Source organism: Taurulus bubalis (genome assembly GCF_910589615.1).
Source record: "Taurulus bubalis genome assembly, chromosome: 4".
In the NCBI taxonomy this organism is placed as follows: domain Eukaryota; kingdom Metazoa; phylum Chordata; class Actinopteri; order Perciformes; family Cottidae; genus Taurulus; species Taurulus bubalis.
In genome coordinates, this window is record NC_136592.1 from 11,228,706 (window position 1) to 11,254,704 (window position 25,999).

General features: G+C 40.9%; 1 protein-coding gene across 1 annotated transcript; it reads left to right on the forward strand.

Moving 5' to 3' along the window:
* Window positions 1–716: 716 nt before the first annotated feature.
* lmo7b (LIM domain 7b) lies at window positions 717–25,845 on the forward strand (the record flags this gene model as incomplete). Its single annotated transcript, XM_079216515.1, has 28 exons — window positions 717–785; window positions 3,585–3,655; window positions 4,087–4,156; window positions 5,693–5,799; window positions 6,317–6,347; window positions 8,237–8,350; window positions 8,437–8,587; window positions 9,345–9,498; window positions 12,334–12,393; window positions 13,100–13,268; window positions 13,747–13,892; window positions 14,116–14,287; window positions 14,422–15,033; window positions 16,141–16,473; window positions 17,480–17,594; window positions 18,274–18,435; window positions 18,545–18,720; window positions 18,809–18,872; window positions 20,304–20,329; window positions 20,462–20,569; window positions 20,677–20,766; window positions 21,671–21,867; window positions 22,444–22,496; window positions 22,590–22,761; window positions 22,843–23,028; window positions 23,116–23,224; window positions 25,088–25,190; window positions 25,415–25,845. 28 exons carry the CDS (start codon window positions 717–719, stop codon window positions 25,435–25,437), a joined length of 3,843 nt encoding a protein of 1,280 aa, XP_079072641.1. The 3' UTR covers window positions 25,438–25,845.
* Window positions 25,846–25,999: the final 154 nt, after the last annotated feature.

Below are 25,999 nucleotides of genomic sequence, written 5' to 3' on the forward strand. Positions count from 1 at the left end.
TTTTTTACATACAATTAATGTATTCTTGGCAGGTGGTGCATAACATTTAAACAATAAACACAGTGCAAGAAATAGGAGCACATTAAATGTACAATTACATTTACAATAGAATATCAAATTAAAATAAAGTGCATAGACAAACAGAATACTTTAAACTTTAAACAAGTGTAATGTGAAAGTGACATTTAAATATGAGAAGGGATGTGCTATATGCTCTGTTATACAATACAAATAACTATTCCATGGGATGATGGACTTTAAGGCTAAAACTAAGTTGTCAGTGCCACACACCAGCAGGCCACCAGAGGGTCGATGAGACTCTGCAGATCTTCCTCTCGGTTTCACTTCAGATCCCCAAACTTTGCTTGTCGTTTTGAAGTGGGCGGAGACTTTCCCCTCTTCCCTTTAACCAATAAGCGAAAGTTGTCAGTGGTGGAAAAGCCGGCTGCAGAAGTGCGGAGCGGCCGGTGATCAACTGGGTGTCAATTAGCGCAGATCTTCCACCGGTGAGCAGCTGCACACGGCGCAAGGTGACTTTTTAAATAAAACAATTTGCATGACTGTTCCTCGTGTTTGCTGACATTCATTGGACGTATTGGATGCGCTCCGTTGTGGTTGACGGCGGGGTCGCTCCTTAATTGATGGTTGTTAAACTACGTCTGACCTCTCTTGCCCTTTTCATCAGTTGGGCCGTTTGCTCGTTCACAAGATAAACGATGGAGTGGCGCCAACAGACCAGTGTCAGCTGTGGAGACGCGTTCAACGAGGCTCAACGCTGGATTGAGGTACGACGGTTCACGTTGTCAATGTTTGTATTCTTGTGTTTGCTCCTCTTCGCTTATCAATGAGCACAACTACCATGAAGAGTTGGCCAGTCAGTCACTTACTTAACCTCTCGTGGAGACAGGAAATGGTTTCTGTTCGTCAATGGCACACATTTCAGCCATTAAGAACATATAACTGTCAGTGTCGGTGTGTGTGGACAAACATTCCCACAAAAAACAGCAAATGTGTTTTCCATAAAAAATAAAGGGGAAAAAAAGTAACTTGAATGATTTGTCATGGCAGAAGCACGTCTCCGAAGCAGAACCAATCTAACTTAAATTGCCTAAAACCAGTTGATGCTGATATTTTAAACGTCTCTGGCTCATCACTCACAAACCTACATTTACAGACTTATCTCGAGTTCAAATGCTAAAATATACCTCGATAAGACTCGGGTAAGAGTTTGCCTCCTGACAAAGTGAGCCCTGTGTGAGAATCTTCTGTGGTTGCACAGATAAAAGTGATTTGACTGCACCACTCACAGAGCCTCAGAGGGAAATGCACATTGAATTGAAGGCAGATAATCGGGTGATGTTTAAGAGAAAGGCCTTACTGTGAGGTTTGTTCTTTACGGTCACGGTCTCGTTCTCCTATACTATAGTGTCATAAAAGCTCTTCCAGCGACTGGTGTTGCAAATCAGGATCCACTATAAACACTACGATGCTTTAATCTAAAAGCTGTTTTTGGCTTGTCTATTTAAATGGTATATGACCTGAACAAATAAACCATGAATACAAAAAAAATAGATGGTGTTTGTCAATTGAGTTGTGGTGCAGGCAGGTTACTCCATGCACACATTGTGGAGAATGTGTTTTTTTGTTTTAATAGCAATGCATTTTCTAGGTTGTTACAGGCTGCTGCCAAAACATTGTTGAAGTTGTAATCCTTAAATCATAACGAATGAATACAACTTTTAGCCTGTGGGCACTAAATGTTGACCAACTCTAAATGGGACCATTAATGTCAATTGTGTCTGAGTGGATCATTATGAGAATTCTGTCCAGCGCGCTCTTGGCAGTACGCCCATGCCAATTTTATCCCTATTTCCCTGCACCGACGGATGAAAGGATGGATGAGGTGTGTGTGTGTGTGTGTGTTTGTGTTTGTGAGGGAAGCAAAGCATGCTGCTTTTAAGGAAAGGGTAAATGGTATCATAAATTCTCCCTCATGCCAAACATCAGGAACGTGTTGGCACCAATATTCAGTGTAACAGATTGCAGGATAATAGGCTTCCATGCATTCAAGTGTACAGACATTGTTGCTGTTCATCATTAGCACAGTACCAGCGGCAATTGCACGTAAATGTTTGCTCAATCCCTACTGGACTTGAGAAGAAATAAGAATGGATTGGCCTCTTCTACATTATGTAAACAGTCCATTTTAGTCTCTGCTGACACAGGAGTGACACACGGCCTCCACTACCTAACCAGAGGAATGCATCTCTAACTGTAAATGGAGTGCAATTTCCCCTTTTTTGTATTTACATACAGGACTGCAACTTACTCTTCTTTCCATTATTGATTTTGCTCAATTAATCATTTTGTCTATAATATCACAAAATGGGGGAAAATGCAGATAGTTTTTTTTTTTCTTGGAGCCCAAGGGGACATCTTCTCATGTCTTGTATCTGATCTACAGTCTGGAATCCAAAGATATCCCCTTTACTCTTCCGTGTGACGTATCATCACATTTGAGAAGCTGGAACTAACAAATGTTTGTGACATTCAAAAATGATTATTCAGTCGCAGATGTATTGACTGGTCACTCCAAATGTTACATTGATCTATAAGGCCTCATGTCTTGGAAAGCACATGGATTTGGTAATAATGCCTCTATTTTCATCCCAATTGAGATCATTCCCTAGTTTGATCCTTAAACATTTTGGGAAACTCCAATTTAGCAAAATCTTAAGTTTGCAATTCACATGTTTATATGGTTGAAATCCATGAATTACATTCCAATTAAAGTGTTGGTGCCGGTGAACAGACAGCATCTTGACCGAGGGATTGTTTTTAATTGCGTTAACCTGGCACTGCTTTGTTAGTCTGATTCCTCTGAGAAGCCTCCGTGCCCAGTGCCACAGAAAATGAATTGTTATTGTGGATTCCTGGGGGGACTAATTAGTGAGAAGAATAGCCTTTTGAGGCCCTCTCTTAGTTATGGAGCTGAACCTTAATAGCCCCATTTTTATGTCCTCATTACAAAGTCCACTGTGCTTGCTTCTGCCATGTACAATCATTTAGGTTACTTTTTTCCTTTTTGTTTTGATGGAAAACATTATTTTTTTCTTTTTGTGGGAATGTTTGCACATACACACACGTATAGCCCACTGTTTTGCTATGTAGATATTTTGTGACTATGTATAGAGCCTTGCGTTTGCAGTAGTTGGAAGCTTTTTCCGCTGAATCTTAACAGTGTGCAGCTCACTTAATATACTTTATTTTACTGTTGAGAACTACAAAACAGGAGAGTGTCTTCACTGGGCTGAAGAACGACTTTAACTTCAACCAGGACCTTGTTTTCCTAATTTTTGCCATAGTTTTTTTTTCCCCACTAACAGCCACTGAACAGCTTTGTGTATATAATAATTCTTCAACAGTTGCACCAAGAAGTTTAATTAAAATACTTGTGTGTTTTTGAGGATTAGAAAAAAAGTAGATCTTGATCCCAGCATTTTATATTAAGTGGCAAAATGTAAACGCAATGATCAATGGACGAATTCCAATCGTACTGTGTGGGGATTTTTTTTCCTTTTTAGGAAGTGACTAGAAAATCATTTGGCTCCAACGACTTTCGTGCTGCCCTGGAGAATGGAGTCCTGCTTTGCGAGTGAGTAATGATGCACAAACCTTTTTTCACATTTTACTTTCAGTGACGTAGAGTCATGCTACTTGACTGAAGGAACCTCTGGTTAGCGAGCGTAGTTGCACTCTGGTGTGGCCTCAGTGTCTAAACCGGCTTCTAGGTTCAGGTAAACGTAACAAAAATGCATAGCCAAAGAATGAAATGACATGTTATAGAACCCGTCAGATTTTTCTACACCAAATTTATATTTTTGTACCATCTTCTGTGGAGTTTAGGAATTAGTCCTTTTCTTCAGCTTGTAACTGCAAAAGAACACTGAGGCCAACGAATGGACGGAATTGGACCCTGATCATACCCCTAAACATTGTTTTGTTCTGTGTTTTTTAAATACATGTGCAGCATCAAACTGGAATGTTTGAAAACTGTTTGTTGAATAATTTTGTTTATTCTTATAGCTTGATCAACCGGTTGAAACCTGGCATTATTAAGAGAGTAAACAGGCTTTCTACTCCCATTGCTGGCCTGGTGAGTGTTACATTTTGTGTGTGTGTGTGACGGGTAGCTTGGTGGTTTGGCGCAGACTGTCTTGAGTGTAAAGCAAGTAAATAAAAAGACACCTCCTAGCCAGGAAGTTTTGACACATCTTGCGGTTTCCTGTTCAAGGCACTGAGAGACGGTGTTGCCAATGTCTGAATGGTCCTGAAACTGCATTTCAGTGTGACAGCCCAACTGCTGAATATATGATTTATTTAAATGTTTTGGGCATTAATACAGATTTGTATTTGGGCTTCAGGCTGTGTTTTTGATGGCAAGTGTAATTGCCAAAACTGCCCAAAGCAAAGGGAGAAAGGCATGAAAGATGCATTTCAACCTCCCATCAGGGGCCAATAAATAGACAGAGCACAACAGTGCATGCTGGACTGAAGGTGGTGATGGTGGGTGTGAGGCGCCGATGCAGCAGAGAATCTGCAGTTACTTTGACATCCTAAAGCACCACACTGGTGGTGTTGCATGTTTTAACCAGCGACTAGAAAGTAAATGCAGGCCACTCTACTTTACTGCTGACATTACCTGTAACATAGTGTCTATATTAATTTTGTTTCTTTACCCTCAAGAAGCCATTTAAGCATGTACATATTATATTTAGTTTTTAGGATTTTGAACCGCTTAATTGACATTTCTGTAGATGTCATCTATTAAAGATTATTGGAACTAGGATTATATAAAATAGTTACATATTGATTGGTCTATTTGCCACTAGATGCTGCATAAGCTTGATCTAACTAACTCTTAGTGAGAGGGCTTACCAAAAATTACTCTTATCATTTAAAAAAATAAACGTTACTTTCAGATGTGGCTGGAGACTTCACAATAGGGTAGATCATAGTGTAAGTTGTATAGGGAGGTCTTTAAAATACGTAGAAACTGCCATTGTTGAGATAAATCATGCTGTTCTCGGCTCGTTTTTTTATGATTTTAAGTAATTTTATTTGCTTTTGCTAAGATTGTGATTCCTAGTGACGTCATTTGGTATCGATGAAGTGGACAAGAAAGCCGACTTGGCTAGCTTAGCTGCTAACAAAGGTAGCGGTGGAGGCCTATCTTTAATCGGGCATAATGTTACAGGCACCAAGCAGAGCAAATACAATCTGCTTATATTTATCATTTCAGCCCAGGGTCACGACGTAAAAAGATTAGTTCTCCTTAAATGCAGTAAAATCGAAAATCATGTTGCATAGTTAGGTGAATAAATTAAAATGAATGTTCAATGAACATAATAATGAAAGTAAACTTGTAGGTCATTATGACATTCATTGAAAGCTTTAACATTACATTTAAAATCACCTGTGGCTTTGACTTAACCTTTCATTAACCAATGTTGGATTTCCATGTGCAAAAGTATCAAGTAATTTAATTGTTGCAGACTAATTCATAATGAATCAATATTTGATAACAGTGGTCCCAGCCCTAGTGGTAATGCATTTCAGAGCATGCATTTCTGATTCTCTACCCATTTTCTAGCTGCACTCATTTTCCTGTCTCTGTAATTTTATTCTCCAGGATAACGTGACTGTATTCCTGAAAGCCTGTGGGAAAGTGGGACTGAATGTGTCTCAGCTGTTTCATCCAGGAGACCTGCAGGACCTGTCCACTCGTGCAACACTCAGGTGCGGATGTCTCTCAGAAGCAGTGTCCTGTCGGGTTAAGTGAATGTGTACAACTGCCTAAAGCTACAGGAGCGCCTGCCAGCACAGATATGCACACCTTTTACTTCTGAAGGTTAACTCGCTTGTCTAGTATGACTGCTTGATTCAAATGTTTTCTGTATTGGCTGCGTTGAGCACATTTAACACTGAGGTGGTTTTAGCTGCAAAGCCTGAGCAGGAAGAAGTTTATAGTCGGAGTCTCACAGCTGCTTTGCATTTTTCAAAGGTATGAGCTGTGCCTGACAAGCTGCTGCTTTGTATGAGTTGATAGCCTGTCTGCCTCTCTGTACATTCTGATAAGTAGCTTAGTTGCAAATGAAAAGGCTTCAGATGTCACTGTAGATCCTTTTTTTTTTTTTTTTTTTTAAACTGCTCCTCTATCTTGTTAACAGCAGTATGCAGTCATACTTTAAATTGCAGCATTAAGAGTGTCGCTCTTCTGTATAAATACTTGCTTATCTTTCTTTTTTTATTTTAGGAGAGATGAAACCGACAGAAGACTCAAAAATGTAAGAATGACCAGAATGAATGCTCCAATATAACCTGTAAATGTTTTTCTATCATTCATATATTTTCCTGATTCCCTCTCCTGGAATCCCCCAATAATCTGGCATCAAATGTAGTTTTGTTTTATCGCTCTGGCTTAAACTGTATCTGTACACTTGTCTCTCACTGTGTGTGTGGGGGGGGGACATGAGAGTACTGTATGTGTACACGCTTGTGTGCACGGCTGGTATTTTACATGTTTCGAAGTTTATGAGGTTGTTTGGTTATCTGGGAACCCTCATTTGAGTCACACAATAACTGACAACTTGGACACAGTAATGAGGCTGTTTGTCAGAGCACTCTTTCTTTGAAATGGGTTCAGCATTTTTCTTTGAATTAACCAATTAGGGTCAATTTGCATCCATTGAAATCCAACATTTTCTTACAGGTCTCCAACTATATATATATATATATATATATATATATACACACACACACACACACACACACACACACACACACACACACACACACACACACACACACACACACACACACACACACACACAATTGAAGTTGCAATACAGAGTGGAGTGTCACTGTTTTTACATACAGCAGTGATGCAATGTGGATTAATGTTGACGTGTACTATTGCACCCTAAACGTTTAGCTTAAAGGATTGTTTCCTGTCCTTGGAGTTTAAGCCTGTTTATGATTTGAGTTTTCTTCATCCTTACAATTGCGTCATGTTCTAGAGTCTGCTAATGGCAGAACACTGTAAATGAGGGGAAACTAAAAACCTAGTAGATAGCCAGAAGAAATGTGTATTTGTGCTGAAAATCATGAAAGCAACCCTTTTTATGAGGTTGTTTTGCTACACCACTGAGATTGCAAGAACTCTGAGATAATGTCTGTGTTCATGCCTTCAATGAACCAGTAAGGTTGCTTAGTAAAGACGCTAATCAAACATAATAGGGAATCCTTACATGGGTATTTATTATCACTCATAATCCTCATCTTTTTCATCGGCACGCACTGTGCTATAAAACATTTATTCAATGATTTGAATCTCTCAAGGCCCTACAACGTGGATCTTTTCAATCTGCTGACCGCTCTGTGGTGTCTTTGTTAAGACACATAAAGAGAAATTCCGACATGTGAACGATCCCTTTGCAACACAGGCTGCTGTTATGCCCCGTTCGTTAAATAATACCCTTCGCCTCAAGGCAAATGAGAAACAAATCGTGTCCAAAGCGTTTTGCGAGCTCAAATGATAAAACATAAAATGCCAGGAAGAGGTCTAAATTAACAATGTCAGTGTTGTGTCTTAATGACTGTCCACAGCATTCTGCCCTATGGAGTGTTTTGAGCCCTTGTCAAGACCATGTGCCTCGCCAACAATAGCACAACATTTTTGTAGGAAATGTCGATCAGACAGACCACCAGTTTGGTCAAGACTGAAGTGTTATGTGTGTTATTTTTTTATATATATATATATATATATATATATATATATATATATATATGAATGACATGGCCCAGGATTTGGTATCGTCGTTGTAACTTTTTATTGATTTCTCGGGTCGTATCTTTTTACGACAATAGTTTGAATTAATTTTGCCTGTTGGCCTGGATCCTAAACTTCCAAACTGTACATCTACACGTAAGTTATTGAACATCACAAAGGATTCTCTGTGGTTTGTGCTTTTCAGTTGAAGAGGCGTTAGATCAGGGTATTTCATGTTGTGCCCTGGCCACCCATAGATGGGGTTTAATAAGTGAGTTAAATAGACGGGCTGCTTAAATATATTCTATATAATATAACCCCCTACACTTTCCTTTTTGCAGGGAAAGGGAAGGACGGTGTGTGTGTGCGCGTGGTCGGTGATGTTGTGCGTTCATTCTCTCTCAGGTTCTCATCACAATCTACTGGTTGGGTCGCAAGGCTCACCTTGATGCATGCTACAGTGGTCCTCAGCTGAATTTCAAGGCTTTCGAAGGGCTGTTAGGGTTGGCCTTGTCCAAGGTGAACTGCTCTTCTAGGCTATCAACATATTTGTAGTCCTATTTCCTTTCTTTTTTTTACTGACTATAGCTCTTCTCTAAATCCAGGCACTAGATGAGGGCGGCAATGTGTTTGCGAAAGAGTGCTGGTACCCAGAGAGGGAGGAATGTCGCCGCATGAGACCGAGCTACAAGGCCGAGAACTCTGTGGACCACATTGACTCTCTGGATTCCCGAGCCCTCCGCCCAAACAGTGAAGGTATGTTTATCATTGTACTTGATAACTTGCGCACCCCACACCACCTTTAATGAAGTGTGACTCCCTTCGTGTTTGACTGTAAAACAGATGGTAACTGCAACGTTCATCATTTGCTGAAATCACTTTGTAATCAAACAATGTAGCCAATAGTGACACTTTCTTTCCCGTTGGCTTCAAGCTTTATTTTGATGCAGTGACTTTGTTAGAGCTCTTTTTTTCTTTTTTTTTCTTTTTTTTGCAAGCTATCCTCGCTGAACAAACTGCTGATGCAACTTTTGCAAGAGGCGAAGACATCACATCCAATCCACACAAAAAAGAACACGTACCTGCTACTTTCAGTCTGCTATAGAATAAATGCATTTATCTTAACATTAATTACAATAAGTTGATGGTTTCATATGCAACCACGTTATTCGTCTTGATCAACAAAATATGTGTTGGATCAACAACATTCTGATCTTCTTACTCAATGTGTCGTTTGTCTTCTCTCTGCTGTGCTTGGTCTCCATGCACGTCAGTGATGTATTGTGGCAAGTTCCACACTGTGGTGATGAATGTGTGTGTGATGAGAGGGCAAAATACTGAGCTGTGTAAAGACTCAGTCAGCCACTGACGTTCTTCTAAGGGACACACTCGTTCATGCATTCATGGTCTAGTCAGTTTTTCTTTTTAATTGGTTTCAGCTTGTGTTTCCCCTTGTTCTCCAGACTTGTATCCTTTCTGGTTCTCATTTTCCACGCATTTGTGCCGTCTCAAGGTTGTGGAAGTGACGCTGAAGCTGAGCAGGTGTTCAAGATGGAGACGACACAGCCCTCAACCCAGCAAAACAAAGGTTTTCTCCCACCGCTACTCCTACGGAGAACACAAGGACGGGAGGAGATTGGAAGGAGCTGCACTAGTCCACTTGCCAGGTACTGCAAATGCATCGACTAAGAGTTCACCGACCACTAACTTACCACTTTGCCACTAACTTACTTATCCAGAGCTGATTAAGAACACTTAACTACAAATTATTTAGATATTTTTCTTCATCCAATTCCTCAGTGGATTTGAACAATTGTTCTTGATTTGTATTCATGATTGTAAAAGTTGTTTATTTGTAATTGCACATATTTACTTAATGTGAAATTTCAACTTGAACATACCCTCGACGAGATCATTTTATTCCATTCGATAGTCTATTCCAAACATACAGTATTTGGGAAACGGCTGTCATTCTAATATTGTATCCGGCAAAAACATGGTGTGATGAGAACTGGGTTCAATTATATCTATCAATAGTATAATGACATGGCTTGTTATTTGTTGAAACTCATTATGGATCAAATTTAAAGGTTTTCAAATCAATTAAGCACTATTTTTGCTTTTTTATATTAACTTTTTTTCTTCACACAAAGCCCAAATCGGTGATGTGGAGAGACGTGCATTCATGAACAGCTGTCACAAGTATACTTTTTACACAGGTGGTAATTATTTTAATATGGTATTGTATACCCTTTGTATTATTACATCTTTCACGCTACAATTACATCAGAACTAATTTGCTGTCTAGACTGAGTGAGGTCTGTGCTTTTTGTTCTCACCACTTGTTTGCAACAGCCAGTTCTCCTTCTAGTTGTCAATATAAGTACTTTTGGGGGGGGCATAAAATTGCCTCTTTTTTTTATGATGACTCTGGAATATTTTTGAGGTTTTCAGTGTATTTAGTCATCTTTTTTCACACACGTCTCGCTCAACAAACCAAATGTGTTGTCGGTGCTCTGCTTCGCTCTATTTCTCAACCACACTACCTGCCACTCCACTGCTTGGACCCAAACCGTCTCCTCCAAAAAACAGTGAATTTGCCTCCATGCATTAATCATCAGTCACGCTTCTACCTTTTAACATTTTTGAGCAGCTCGGAGATCATTTCTGTGATACTCGGTGTAACTATTTGATCAAAAGTGATGTGTGTGTGATATGACATAGACGTGGTTATACCGCTCTTTGCTGCAGCGTTGAAGATGCCCCTTTCTCCCCTCAACTCCGCCACACTGCAAGTCCTCCCGAATGGGCCATTGATGAGGAGCTTTTCCTAAGAGCGCAGTTTGAGGATGACTCGGATGATGATTATACTGATGCAGACCCTGTCCTAGATGACTTGTATTTCCGGCGAGTACAGCAGACCCTTCATCAGACATCCAACAACCCAAACTACGACCGCTTCTTACCCCGATATTGGACACCTGAAGAGGATACTCGTGTGCGCACCATCTACCTCGGCTCTCAGAGAAGACCCTGGTATCGTAAAATGCAAGGCTTAAGGTCTGTTGGCTGATTTTACTGCTCTATTAAGCAAAGGGTTTACGCTTTAAGATTTTCAAATAATGTATTTACTAATACCAGGCCAAGCTGAAGCCGCAGTTTTGTACTGTTGCTTTTTGCTTTATTTGCAACGCTGCATTGCTTGAGCAAATTTACTTTTAAAGAAGCAGAAAATATTACATGGCGTTGACCGTAACTCGTTCAATCTAACGTGTAACATGTTGTGTATGTGGTGCTAAAATAACGTGCTGTGTGACATGGTTGCATGCGGTCAGATGTCTTCTGTTTTGATATTGGCTATAACATTGGAAAAAGTTACTAAATCTAGCTTAACTGCAGCATCAACCTAAACGTTGACTAGTTTGCTAGACAAATGGCAATAGCTAGCACTACTTTGCAAGAAAGATGTCTCGTTAAAACAGCCAAACACAACATCTTATTCTCTTTAGAATACTTTCTGTTATGTTTCTTTTTAAAGCTGTTAATGATGTTCATACATCTTTTCCTTTTCTCTGACTGTAGCTATAAAGCTTCGGGTTCCTCCGTGGAAGTGTTTGACTTGATTTCCTGGCTTGTGACATCTGCTACTGTGCAACACGTATCTGCTGCATCTGGAGAGCGTCAAACCATCTCTAAGAAGCTTTCTCCCAAGCCTGAACATTCACGCCTGTCCTGAAGATCCACAGCGAATGCAAACCGTACAGAGTGTTGACACAAGCAGTAAAACACTATCCCACTTGTTCTCTTGTCATGTGGGAAAGTGCACCTGTTATTCTTGCATTTGCAAATCACTAATCTATCATCAAACTACTTAAAAAAAAATGCAAATATTGCCCTGTTCATCACATAGATGTGTTATGAAGTTGTCAGGAAAGTTAAACATGCTTTGAATGTGTACAGCTACTGATTGTTTTCCTAGCTACTGCACTGTGTAATAGCTGGCATTTACTCTGGCCCCCCCTTTTTTTTATAGTGCTAATTTTAACAGCATCATGCTGAGTGACTCATTAGTTCATAATGGTTAAACAGATGACTCATGTGCCTTGTCATAATTTGATGGCCATAACAGAATCATGTAATCTATCACACCTTTTTGTGCCAGCGCTAATGTGTTCCAGTTCACTTTCTGTGTGGATGAATTGAGTGGATCAATAAACTAAAATATTGCTCGTCCTTTGCACATTTGTGCTGCCAAGATCTTGTGTTATGTTTTGGATTACAGCCGTGGTACTCGGGTCATATGTGTTGTGTGTCAAACAATGTTGCCTGCTAGTAATCCATGCAATCTCTATATAATGTGTTTTTTAGTTCAGTTTAGCCTCTAGTTGTTCCGGGCCTTCGTGTGTTACAATGAGGTTAGTTATTTTTGTCAAACTGGTGCCTTTTTTATCTTCAGATAATTGCGTTCATCAGTCTGCGTGTCTGTATCTTTTGTTCTGTAGAGCATATCAAGTCCAGGTCAGACCTGAGAGACCGATTCAGGTCAACCCTGGCTGGATTTGGTGAGTCCCAGGGTTTTGAGCAAAGGTGTTTGAGAGAGCTCCGACCATAACCGCTTTGTTGCTGCTTCAGCTGGGTGTGCTTTTGCTTGTATTCAGTTTACCCACCTACCTAAATTATGCTGCAAACATCATTTGCCTTGTCATCAAGATGAAGCACTTGGTATACCTCCCACAATTTTTCTGACTGTAGAATTTATGACAAACTACAGGATTGTTTGTAATCACAGTCTTGGTTCCTCCCATTTAAATCATGTGACGGTTTTAATATACCACCTGCTAAATGCTGCTGTAAGTTATTTGAATGTCATCTGACACCCTCTGTTGCCCACAGCGGTGCTATTACTTGTTACAAGTCATGGCTGTTGTGTTATCTAGACAGCAACATCTGTTGCCATTTATACTGCTGCGTTACTTGACTTGCATGCGACGCTCCTGCTCGCACTTTGCTGAGGATTCTGTTGTTTGGATGCAGAATGTGTCGCGCTGCAGCTGTTAATACTGCTGTGTTCTGGCCTGTGATGTTCGGTGTGTGTGTGTGATTGAGCTGACATGGTGCACGTATAGAAAGTAGTGGTTTGTGTGCCCTGCATTGCAATACTACTATTCATCACATTTGTTCTGCTACATGGTGTCGTTGCAGTGTTTGTTTTGCGCTGTAGATCTGTTATTCATTCCCATGTCCTGCTGCTTTGTCCGTCTGAACCAGGAGCAAATCCCTCAGTGACATCCCGATGGTGTACCCTGTGCGTAAAGTTCCTCATGGGAACACCATCTATGATTTGGACCACGACACGGATATGACAATGGAGTGCAACCAAGAAAACCAACGGAAGTGTAGCGTTGCTCCCAAAGACAGTGAAGCTCAATGGCATGATGTAAGTTGAGAAAAGCCTTGCACCAAAATGTTGACAACATTATCTATTTATACGGTCCATTTAGAAGTGGTTATTGAGATATGCTCAAAAGCTCCCAATGTTCTTCAGCAGATGAAGTTTGCTCCATTGTCATGGAATTATAGATTTAGGAATGTGTTCCATGCTGATTTAAAAACGTAGATTGATAGTTCATTATTTAGCTTTAAATGTTAATGTAGTAACTTAATCGGCTGAGGAAGATGTGTGATAGGAATACATGGAGCGAGAGTCGGCATTACTATATCTGAATGTGATCATGCCTGTAAATAACTTTATATTTGAGATTTAGCAAAGATCAAAAAGGTACTTTCACTCAAATGTTTTCTAAAATGTGATCAGATGGATAAATCAGTTTTGAGTCCTAAGATACATTTTAACATTAAATTGACGTTATATGCACATAAGCAACAGGGTTAACGGGTTGTGTTTTTTGTTTCAGGACTTGACAAAGTGGAAGAATCGTCGCAGGAGTGCCAAGTCTGACCTCCGCAGGAAATCGCAAGACAGAGACCATGTCATTAACCAGATGGTCAATGGGGCCATGATTACATTTGAGAAGAAAGAAGCACAAGGCAGACTGCTAAGGTACGCTCCTGCGACAAATGCAATGTGGAAATCTCAAGTTTAAGCTTCCGAACTCTTTTGCTGCCGACCATTTATTTAAAGTGTGTATCTAAAGCTGCTGACCTTGCTGGATAACGGTTTAGTACACCACAGTGAACTCATGTAATATGACACATCCTTCCCCCCATCTTTTCTGCTTCCTTTATTACATCGGATCCGCTTTCCTCGCGTGACAAATCCCCAGAGACCAGCAGTCACCACGCAGGCATTACGCTGCCCCTCGTCCTTACGCCACCTCTCCTCCATCAAAATCATTGAGCTCTAATCTCCGACCACATACTCGGGCTCTCCTGGCTCGCAGCTATGCCACAGAGACACCTTTCAGGCCCATGTCTCCACTTAGCCCCCACACTCCGGTAGGTTTACAATTGTGTTGTGCCTGCCTGACCTTGATCAATGTCCTTGGTTGTGTTTACTTTAGTGTAATTATTGTAAAAATTATAATTTATTTTCTTTTTTTTGCATTACAATTCAACTTATTGGTCCTCAGGGATCATCAGCTGGAGCCATGCCGGCACCTGATGGGAGCATCCCGGGAGAGGAGACCCATTCTGCCTCCTTGGCTTCAGACGGAGCAGGAGTGACCACCCCTTCTCTGGACTGTCCTTTCAGCTCCCGGACCCAAGTCGAAGTGCAGTGCAGCCCAGCTCCTCTCCAGCACACAACAGAACTGGCACAACCAGGAAACCGTTTTACAAATGTGAAAAAGCCAAATGTGACCGCAAAGTCAACCGACACCGGGGATCCTACTGAATCCATGTCGAGTCACCAGGAACCTCCATTCTGTGTTGTCCCCACTTTGTGCCCCGATGCTGTCTTTCAGGCAGGAGTTGGCGCTCTGGAGGACTTGCCCCACAAGAACCACACGTCCCAGGAAAAGAGCCGGAAGACCTCTTGGGAACCACCCGTGGCGCAAGGCAGAGGCCAGCAGATTGCAGGCGTCTACAAGTACTTGTCCAGAACAGGATCGTGGTCTGGCTCAGCCAGCCTTCCTCGTGGCTACCGGAGGTCCGAGGGCTCATCTCGTCTCTCTTCTGCAATCACAGCCAGACCCTTTGGAACCCAGCCATCCAGGGTGTCCTCGCTGCCGAGACTGTCCAACGTGAGTTCATTGGTTATCACTGTTGCTCTTTGAATGTATTGGACTTCAATCAAATCGTCTCCCCCCAGTAAGTCACCATTATGTGGGATTTTTAATGTTGTTTCCTGTATTGGCTTACAGAATACAATACAGAATGTATGTACATACATACAAATTTCCGAAAACACCTGAGCCACCGTACTTGTAATCGAACATTACTCAATAATAATAATAATGCATTTCATTTTTATCGCACTCTTCCTTCAAAGAATCCCAGAGTGCCACACATATACTAAAAACAAATAAAACCGATTCAAAACATAAATGAAGCAACCCATAAAAATAAGAATGTAATAGCTGCCAATAAATTAACTCAAGGTAAAAAAATGCCAAATCAGGGTAATTAGTGGATTTGTCTGGGACTAGTTTCAGTTGTGGATAAAAGTACATTTGCACAAGTATTTAAGTCAGCAGGACAGTGTAAGTGGGATAAACTCAAAATAAACTAAATCTCCAATGGTCATCATAAACGAGGAAGATGTCACCTGGTGCACCAGTGTGGCTTGTTGGGTTTTTAATAGATTTAGCTCTTTAGGTTGTTCTCAGCAAATATTTAATCAGTAATTGTAACCATTGTTTTTGTCGAGCATCCTCCTTCTTTATCCCCTCAGACAAACTTACATTTGTCTTACCAGCACTGTTACTTCTCAACAGTCCATCCAAACGATTCACTCGGGCTTTAATGAGTCTAATTTTGAAATTGAGAAACTCTGTGTTGATTGTTGTGTTTTGATATGGTGCTGGGACTGGAATAAACCATAAATATGTGTTTGTCTCTCTCTGTGAAACCGTTCTTTAAACTAGAAGGGGGGGGGTGTTTGTTAGGGGGCATGTAATTGTGTGTACTAAATGTGAGTGAGCTTGTGTTACCTTTTTGTTTTCCTGGCTCGCCCTCCTCATTAATAATGGAAACGCGTCTGCACCATTGTAAACAGTGTCAACTCACTACAATATTCCACATTTCTATTTTCACACAAGGCTCTTTGGTCACATGCTACAGAGTAAATGTGGCAATCAAATCTATCCGTACTGTCCTTTTGAGCACATCTTGTTTTTGTTGATCTCCAGGTAGACCACAACGAGGGTCGGCTTTTGAAAAGTGGGAAACAGGAGTCTTTCTCTCCAACCGCTAAATCTTCGCTCAAAAGGCAGACTGCGACCACTCAACTAAAAGGTCAGCACCAGACCTCAATCGGACAGAAGGAAGCAAACCAGGCAAAGCAGATTGGCGCGGAGCAGGGGGAGGAGGTGAAAGGTGCCACTTTCTCCAGCCAGACCAATGGCTACAACCATCAGCCCTACTCCCAAACCAAGCTAGTACCGCAGCCGTATTCAAACCTGCAGACCCACCGCAGCAAAAGCTTGACCCTCCCATCTAATGCAAGCGTTGATCTCCCAAAGGTACGCTGGATTATTTTTCAGCATGCATCATTTGTACTGTGTATATATTGATGCAACTTGGTGATGCATGAAATGTTTGCTTCTAGGATTACATTTTATTTTGATTAATTTATCAAACTGTACTCCTTTTTATAATCGGGGATTATCAAATCGATTTCTATACTGTGTCGGTGCCCGTTGATACTAAATTAAACAAATTTAGATTAGAAGAACCGGGCAAATGAATGGAGAAAAAAATCCCTTTTTTAAGTAGTCTTTAACAATTTTTACTTGGAAGCAGTGATCAGTCCGTTATTTTATTGTGGCTTGATAAACAACCAATTGTAAAGACATTAAGGCAAATCAATTAACAGTATTCAATGTTTTCACTGCCTGAGATGTCATAATCAGAGGAGAAAGCGCCATCAATAATTTCCATGTTGTAATTAGTGATTGCTTACTTTGTCTTACTCTTTATGTGATGAGCAGCTTGTAGCCTAGACCAAGACATTAATATTTTTGATATGGCAAGTCAAACTTGGAAAACAAATGTGGTAAATAGACGTGGAGCAAACATTTATATTCCTAGTGTCTTCCTTCACCCACACAGGTGTGTTTTCACTGCTGATCAGAGGCTGATTCACCTGTGTGGGTGTTCAGGGCCGTTAAATGATATAACCCCTCAAATGCCTGAAGCTAATAATGACATCATGTTTAAGCTGCTTTTTATACTCTGCCTTCCTGATTTGAGTAAATGAGGGTTGAAGACTCCTTTTGATATAATGCTGAACCAGCACAAATATTAACGTAGCAATGAATCTGACAACAAATAAAAACCTAAAGATTATAAACTTCAGAGGTGAAAAGACTGCATTTGTTGCGCGGCTGCCGTGGTGATTATGTGTAATAAACTGGTCCCTCAGTGTGCGTCTTACTATATGGATCTGGTTTCCACCAGGAAATGCAGGACATTGGATCACGGTGTCACCTTTACGTGTGTGTGTGTGTGTGTGTGTGTGTGTTTCAGGTGGATCACAGTGACATGAGAATGAGCCTTACACTAAGACCCAACAGCAGATCAGACTTTGGTTTCCAGACTCATTGGGACTGCACAGGGGCGAGAGTCAAATTAATTCAACCTGGTAAGACACTTGCTATTTTTATCTGTGGATTTCTCACTGACGTCACACTTGTGGTTAGTCCGACAAAGTGTTCAGACTCTTTTAAACCTCGTATTGTAAAACAAGAGACATTTTTGTTTCGGTAGGAGCAGTGCTACATTGTGCTCTTAAGTTTGTTTCTTTAGCTTCTCCAAGAGGACATTTGTTCTAACATCCTGCACCTACAAACGGAACAGTAATTTAAGACTTTAACCGGTTTCAGAGCAGATGGAGCAAATACAATTGTCACTATTTAAACACAAACATGATGCGTCTGAGGCAGTTTGTTGAGCGAAGACGAGGAGCTTCTCATGTGCCTTTTTTATGCCCAAAAAAAAGAAGCGTCTTTATAGAATTGGATTAATGGCATACATGAATACTGGGTCGTGTGTGTGCATTCACTTTACTTGCATAAGACTACACATTGTAGCCAGTGATTTTTAAAAGTCAACAATGAATATTTCATTAGACGTGTGAGAGAGAGGTGTCACTTACTCACTGTGGCTTACTGGCCTACTTTTCAACTTGAACAGGAACCTTGTCCTCAATACTGCATCTCAGTTTGTGCTAAACAAATCATTTCTGAAGCTGGGACTGTTTATTAATGTTTTGCTGTCTTCATCTTTCATCATATCCTTGACACCTGTCCCTCCCTCCTCAGGCAGTCCAGCGGAGCTTTGCCAGCTGTGTGTTGACGATGACATTGTGGCTGTTAATGGAGTTGCGGTGGCACACATGAACTACAACCAGTGGAGGGATAAAATGGCATCTTCCCTGCAAACCGGCAATCTGACCATGGACATCCGGCGCTATGGCAATAAGGGTAAGACTGTCTTGTCTTTTACCACCTCGATCATTTGTGTTAATTTAACCTCTGACCAGTGGTCACAAACGCTGTGGCCTTAGTACTGATGGCTGGTTGTTCCCATTAGATTGGAGCACCGGTAAAGGGAGTCATCACAACCAACCAGGCCAGAGCAGGATGACCCTCAATCTTACGGCCGCAGCGCCCGGTCTGATAGGTTGCCCCGATCACCATGCCAACAGTGGTGCCTCTGCAGAAACCACAGTCAGGAAAGTGTCCAAGTTGAATGGGCAGACCGAAAATGTGAGCAATGTTTTCACCAGTTATCACGTCTGATAGTGCAGCTTAATAATAAGTGGTGCTCATCGGGGGAATCTTTGTGTTCTTTCAGGTTGTACAAGGTAAAGTCACACATGGAGAGCTTGCTGTCAACCCCAGGACAGCCAGAAGTAAAGGTACTCACAAGAATAATGTCTGCAAAGCCAATAACACATGACATGTCATTGTATACAAAGGGAGCTGATGTCATTTCTCACCCAATATGTTCTTCCTCTTCATATAGATTACAATAATATTAGTAGGAATAATCAGAAAAGGAGGGCAGAATTTTTCAAACAGAAAGGTACATTTCTAGTTTGAGTTTAGACTCCTCGTGTAGCAGCTTTGGTGGCTGGTGCTTTGTTAATTGTTGGGTATTTATTAAAAGAAAATGTCAAGATTTTAAGAAGGGAGCAGCTGATGAAAATGAATCTTACGATGCACAGTGATTTAGATGAGATTTACCACCATTATAACGTCTAGTACTTTTTAACAGAGCTTTTACTTCTAGCGCTTTTCTTAAAACAAAGTATTCAAGATACAGCATTTCTATAAATGAACGGTCACACATTTTCTCAGTCTTAATTGCTTTTGCAAACCGGGGCAAACGACGCTGCTCGTCTTGGCACGACTGTCCCTAGCAACCACAGAGCTGACGGCACTGATCATGTCTGTAACATGCCATATATGGGGTGCAACAGATGCTTCATTTACTGCTCGGCCTTCTGCACAATGAGTGATTTGTGACGCTTTCCTTTGTGGTTGTTAATGAATGTGTGTGTTCTGCAACAATGGCTTCTCTCTTTTGGCTCTGCAGGATTCAGCTCATGGGTTTACTTGTGTGGTAAATGTTCGCGTGTGTGGTGTACACGAAACAACATGCTAGTTGTTGTGTAACATCAGTGTGTGTGTGTACTCGTTCTTAGAGCTAAGGCATGCTTAAATGTTCTATTCAGCTGTTTATTCATCAGTAGTTGGGTGCAGCATCTTTAGGCTGGGGATACGTTAGCGGATTGGTGAGCTCATCCTCGGTCTAGTCTGTGTAGATGAGAGTAGGTAAGATCGGAGACCTCTCACAGCTTACGTTTTATTGATTTAATTGCCAAATATTTTAGCCAGTCCTGCAGGTAAAGCTCAATAAAGAGAAAAACAACAATTGAGTTCATTTTGTCAAACATGTCTGTATTTTGGACGACAGTGAGCATTGTTTTGTAGCCACTACTAAGACATCTAGCAGGACTGTACACTTAACTCGTAACTACAGTGGCCTGCTCACCTCCAGCGCTTGACTCGATGCAATCTGTACATGTTGTTCATTCTGATGCAGGTTCTAGCTCCTGCAACAGCTAAAGATGTTGTGCCACATCGCAGAATGTTGCGAAAATAGATAATCCATCGTGTGATCCAGTGCCTTTTCAAAATGCCTTGGATTCTCAGTCTTCTCATGTGTCCCCAGCCTTTTGTGGTGTGTGTGTGTTTGTGGCCTTTTATGGCATTACACACAATTGATCATCTTTAGGAGCTATTGCATCGTGTTCTCTCGGCTGACCTGTTATTTTCCCACACAGGAGGTTCAGAATCTGCGATATCGGATGTAAGTTACCACGCCACTTGATCAAAGGGTGTTTGTCTGCAAGTTCAAACATGAGTTATGCATGTGTTGAAAGAGTTTGTGTGCTGCACAGTGATCGTGTTTGAGCTTACAGTCTGCTTCGTGCATCACCAGCTCCAGGTGCCATCCCTCAACCCATCCTCCTCCAGCTGGTCGTGGGACCATGAGGAGGATCGAAGGCGTCAGGAGAAGTGGCAGGAAGAGCAGGAGCGCCTCCTACAGGTGAAGACTTTTTCTTTATTTTTTTCCCCAAATGGCACACTCCTTGATAACCTGAATCATCTTACATTTAAAGCACCATGTAAATATGTCCGTGCTTGTTTTTTCAGGCACAATATCAGCGGGATCAGGAGAGGCTGGAATCGGAGTGGCAGAGAGCACAACAAGATGCAAAGAGGGAGTTCTGCAGGAAGTCGGGGGTAATGAGTGGTCTCCTGAGCTTTTTCCAACCTGCACAACATTTGTAGTTGAATCTGAGTGATCATAAAATATATTATATCAGATTTTCATCCTTTTCAAGTTGCCATAGAAAAAGTGTATCAACCAGCAACGATAACGGTAGACCGGATTGCAGTCAGAAACCTCCTTATTGGGAATATACTGAGGGATACCTCCTATGCATGCCTTAGGTATCTAGTTTGTGGTTGTAAAGTTTCATGAGGCCGTGGTTATCCCAAAGGTAACTACAGGTAATTTTATACAGGGAAAAAAAGGTCTCACTATGTAAAATGGCTACAATGGGGCTCATTTAATCCACAATAGTATTTCTGGTCAAACAGTTTATGTAATTCCAAGACTGCTTAGGGAGCCCAATGTGCAAACATCTTCATCTTTATTCAGATAGCTTGAGGTGAGGTCAAAGGACCCCTTTGAAAAATTCCCACACCCATATTCCTTCACCAAAATGTAGCTGCCCTTCCAGACAAGTGGCTATAGTAGCTTTACTCCAGCTGCCAGACCCCTACAGCCTCTTAAAGACAATAATTGTCTCAAAGGGTGAGGAGAAAGCTGTATTTTATAGCTACATGCATAACTTTACCCGTGCCATTCAAAAGGTGTTCTCTCTCTGCCATCATACCCAATTCCATGTGAATGCAGCATAATCCAGAGGTTCAAGTAAGAGTTGCTTTTAATCAGCAGCTGTGACGAGAACAACCTGCTAAACCGCATCTTTACTGCTTATTAGATGTTTTCTGACTTCGGCTTTCCTTTAAATTCCTTTCTCCTTTAATATCGCAGGATTTATTTTAGGGCCCCCTGGCTCACATTCAATATCAGTGCTTTACATTATTTGTCATACATTTTCTTGTCTTTATTTTAAAGTATTTGAAGCCGATCACTTTTGAGATGACCGATGGTTGTGAGAGCCCTGCCAGCACACCGCTGTATGTGAATGGATTGACAAACAAAACCAGAGACGAAGAGCAGAGCCCTGACCAAGATGAGCTGAAAGAAGCAGGATCGAAACCTCAAAGTAATGCACAAGGAGAGCAGCATGACAAGAATTCTGAACAAGCCTGGTAAATCAATTTTTTTCTCCCCAACATTGTGTGTGCGTGCGTGTGTGTATATGCGCGAGCGTGCAGTCATTGTGCCGACTATTGAATGAAAGTTTGAGAATTTTGATAAAACAATTCTTTAACATGACTTGTTTTTAGTTTAGTTTCTCCCTGTTCTGATCTCTTCTACATTGCTGAATCTGCTGCGCTTCTTTCTGCTTTCGCCGGGCCTTAATGCTTCTCTTGCTGTACCTCAGGGCTGATGACTGCTGTGCTTTTGCGAAGCTGTCTCCTGCACACAGGTCAGGACTAGTTATCGTACAATAGTTCCTAATATTTATCTTTGGGCATAAATGTCCAGTTCCTGCAAACATAGCACAGTATTGTTTGCTCTAAGGCAATTAATATGACACCAGGTGATTGGTAATTTTTGTTAAGTGGGTATTATTTACAAATACCTATTTACCTCCTTGTGAAAGGATAAACCAGCTTGCAGCTAACATCAGCATGCATCCAGCTGGGTGCTAACGCTGAAAAAAAGATCATGAGATAAGTAATTCTTTTGTAAACGTCTTTTAATTTTTTTCCCCAACACAGGGCAAAGTCCTTGTCTACCCCAGCATTAGCCGGCCCCCACAAACCGACAAGAGGTTAGTCTACCCTCTCTGTCATGATATTCCCCATCTGTTCTGGTGCTGCAACATTTCGGGCTAACCAGCCACGTCACGCTTTGATTGGTTCAGGTGATGAGTGGAAAAGAAAAGGACGGTCCGTGTCTAACGCTGAGAAAGAGAGGCAGCAGATATTGGAGGAGATGAAGAAAAGGACTCAGCTTCTGACCGACAACAGCTGGATACGTCAGCGCAGCAGCAGCTTTTACAAGGACCCGATCTATGTTGGGGTTCCTATGAAGAGGTGGTTGTGTTGGGACTGCACTTGTTGTTTCAAAACTTTGTTTTTTCCACCGCTTTCTGAACTGTGACGTCTTCTCTGCAGGTATGAGTCCCTGGACGACCTGGATACGTTGCGTCAGTCCCCTCTCTCGACTGCAACGTTCAGTTACCCTCGTCCACACTCTGTTGCTGCAGGTTACTGTGCTCCGAGTAGGAACTCCTACTCCCGCTACAGCACTGGATCAATAATATCCGAGAGAAATGCATTTGACTCTCCTCATCATAGCGGGTACGCAGTTCATTTGAACACCTTTTCTCTGTTATTTTCTGTATGTATTTCATTTTGGCCTCACATTGTTAACATGTGCTGCCCCAGGATGGTCAGTGGCAAGAGGACTTGCTGTGTGTGTGAGCGTGTCCTGGGTATTGGGGCAGCCATGGTCATAGAGACCCTTGGTCTCTGCTTCCACCTCGCCTGTTTCCAGGTGAGAGGTCATGACCTGGTTACGGTGCAGTCACAGTAGCTCCAATTGCAAATAATTACTCCGTCCCTCATTTATGAAGTGTATGTTAGAAGCTCCGTCAATCTCCCTGGTCGGAGTTCACCTTTGTTCTGTAATTTCAGATGGTGTAATTTTATAATTACCTTAACATCGTATTATACTATGAGACTAACAACCACAGCGGCTCCTTCCACCTGCTATGTACATTTTCACTTTTTGGATAAAAACACCTGAGTGGAAGCACAGTGGGAGTTATAATATCGCAGAGAACTTTGTCACGTTTGGTATTTAGCGATACACCAACTTTTACACCTCCGCAAAGTGCAATGGAACATCTAATCAATCATGACGTACTGTATGCAAAGCATGTGACGTAAAACAAATAGTCCGGTCAAGTCAGTCAAATTTTATTTATGCATTTCCTCAAATGACCACTTGAGGCTAGCTCCAAAAGAGTCTATCCCAATAGACCAACAATCCACCCCTTTGTTCGTTTTTTGAGTTCGCTGGCAGTTGGACGGTGTCCTCACTGCCCGCTTGGCGCTTCACAGCAGTTCCTCACAGGCCTACGGTTGATGTAACGGAGACTATGTCCATATTTCATTGAGTCTATGGCGTAGACCAAATTGCTTTAGAGTTATTTGAAATACACTTGATGTGACTAAAATAAATAGCTAGACAAAATATGCACTGCATTGGTGTGAAGGCAACCGGCTGACGAATTAGCTCCACCAGCTGTTGATACACCCAACTCCTAATATTCACATAACGATGGTGAATGAAAACATGCATTCTTTCGCATTTTTGTTTCTTTTTTTTTTGCTGATTTTATTAATTCATTATTTTTTATTTCTACTCTTGGATGGAAACTTAACTGGAGACTGCTTACACTCTCAGTCATGCTGCCCGATATGCGTTACCCGTGGCAGAACCATGACTTGACATTCTTTCTTATTGTGGGGGAAATTAATTAGACTAATGTGACTGCACCTTTTTAAGCAAGGTCAGCAGGAGTCTCATATATGGAGTTGCAATCTAATCTGCTTAATAGAAATCTGCTAGCAGGAGCATTTCGGACACCTTTCTATACTTCCATCTTTCCTAACCAGTGTGTTTCCTAATCCGTGTCAGGCATCTGGTCTGGTGGTCATGTCTAGTCCTGTGTGCTTTTTCTGTTGGTCTCTAGTTTTCTGCGTGTGGTTGGTTTTGTGGGAGATACCAGCCTGCTATCCTGCTTTTGCTTTTAGATGCTTATTGTGAAAATCACTGGCAGAGGACCCCTGCATTTAGTCGACCTACGTTCATTAGCATGTAGATGTGAAAGTCACTTCAATATCTCTATGCCCCATATGAGCTGAAGACGCACATAACACCCATATATTATATATACTCTCACTCACACAGACTGTGTGTGTGTGTGTGTGTGTGTGTGTGTATATATATATATATATATATATATATATATATATATATATATATATATATATATATATATATATATATATATATATATATATATATATATATATATATATATATATATATATATATATATATATAATTTGCAAAGTCTATGGATCGCCATATTTTGGGTGATATAAAAAGGCTAATATTTTAATTCAATGTAATATTTTGCTTGGGAATAGGTTGACAACGATATTAATGTGTGTGTGTGTATGTACACACACACACTGTGGAAACAGAGCTTAGTTGTTCTTTGCTTGGGTGGCGGACAATCTGGGAAATTATTCAGACACAAAATGCCCACGTTACAGGTCCGCTGGATTTCTCTTACATAGTTACATGTTTTTATTATTTTCTCTCACCTCTCCCTCCTCCTCTCAGTGTGTGGGCTGCCACCGACATCTCGGAAGAGCTGAGACTGGAGTCCAGGTTCGAATCCGAAACTGGAGGCCCCACTGTGAGCCCTGCTATTTCCAACTTAAGTGTGAGCATTGGTCTTTGTGTGCTTTTTCTTTCTGAAGCAATACAATTGTTCTGTTATGGCCGGTTTACTTGCCTTGAAAAACAGAAATGATTCATGAATCCTAATCATGTACTTTGAACCAAATGTACTTGGACTGCGCTGAACAGCTGTCCAGGAAACTTTACTTTAATTTGCCTGACACGTAAAAATTGAACTATTATTAATTAAGCTTATTAACATTTTAGCCGCTGGTGTCCCCTCCATGTGAGTAAGCAGCCGGATCACTGGGAACTCCTGTTGGATAACACTACGCAAACACACAGGAAACATCGTCCACACAGCCAAGTCATGCCTTTTGTCTCTCACTTAAACTGCTGGTAGAACCATAAGCTCATATACAATGTTGACAATCTGTGAATCCACATGGAAAGTAGATATTTAATGGCTGTTTTTAATCAAGTGTGCTTAATATGATACTTTCTGTTCTTTTCCCTGCTAAGGAAGAAAATGTAGGTTTAATATATAAAATAAAGTAATTATGGGAATTCATTTTTGATGAATGCTTTCATTTTAAAGTTTTTCCATATGTCACTTCCTTGTCATATTTGATATTTGTCTAATAGTACAGTAAATATATTTTATGTTAATGTACCAATGTATGGAGGAACATTTTAACTTGTCCTGAAGCACTTTTTGTTCTATTGTAATCTCACAAAGTGCACTTTAGGATATATATATATATATATATATATATATATATATATATATATATATATATATATATATATATATATATATATATATATATATATATATATATATATATATAT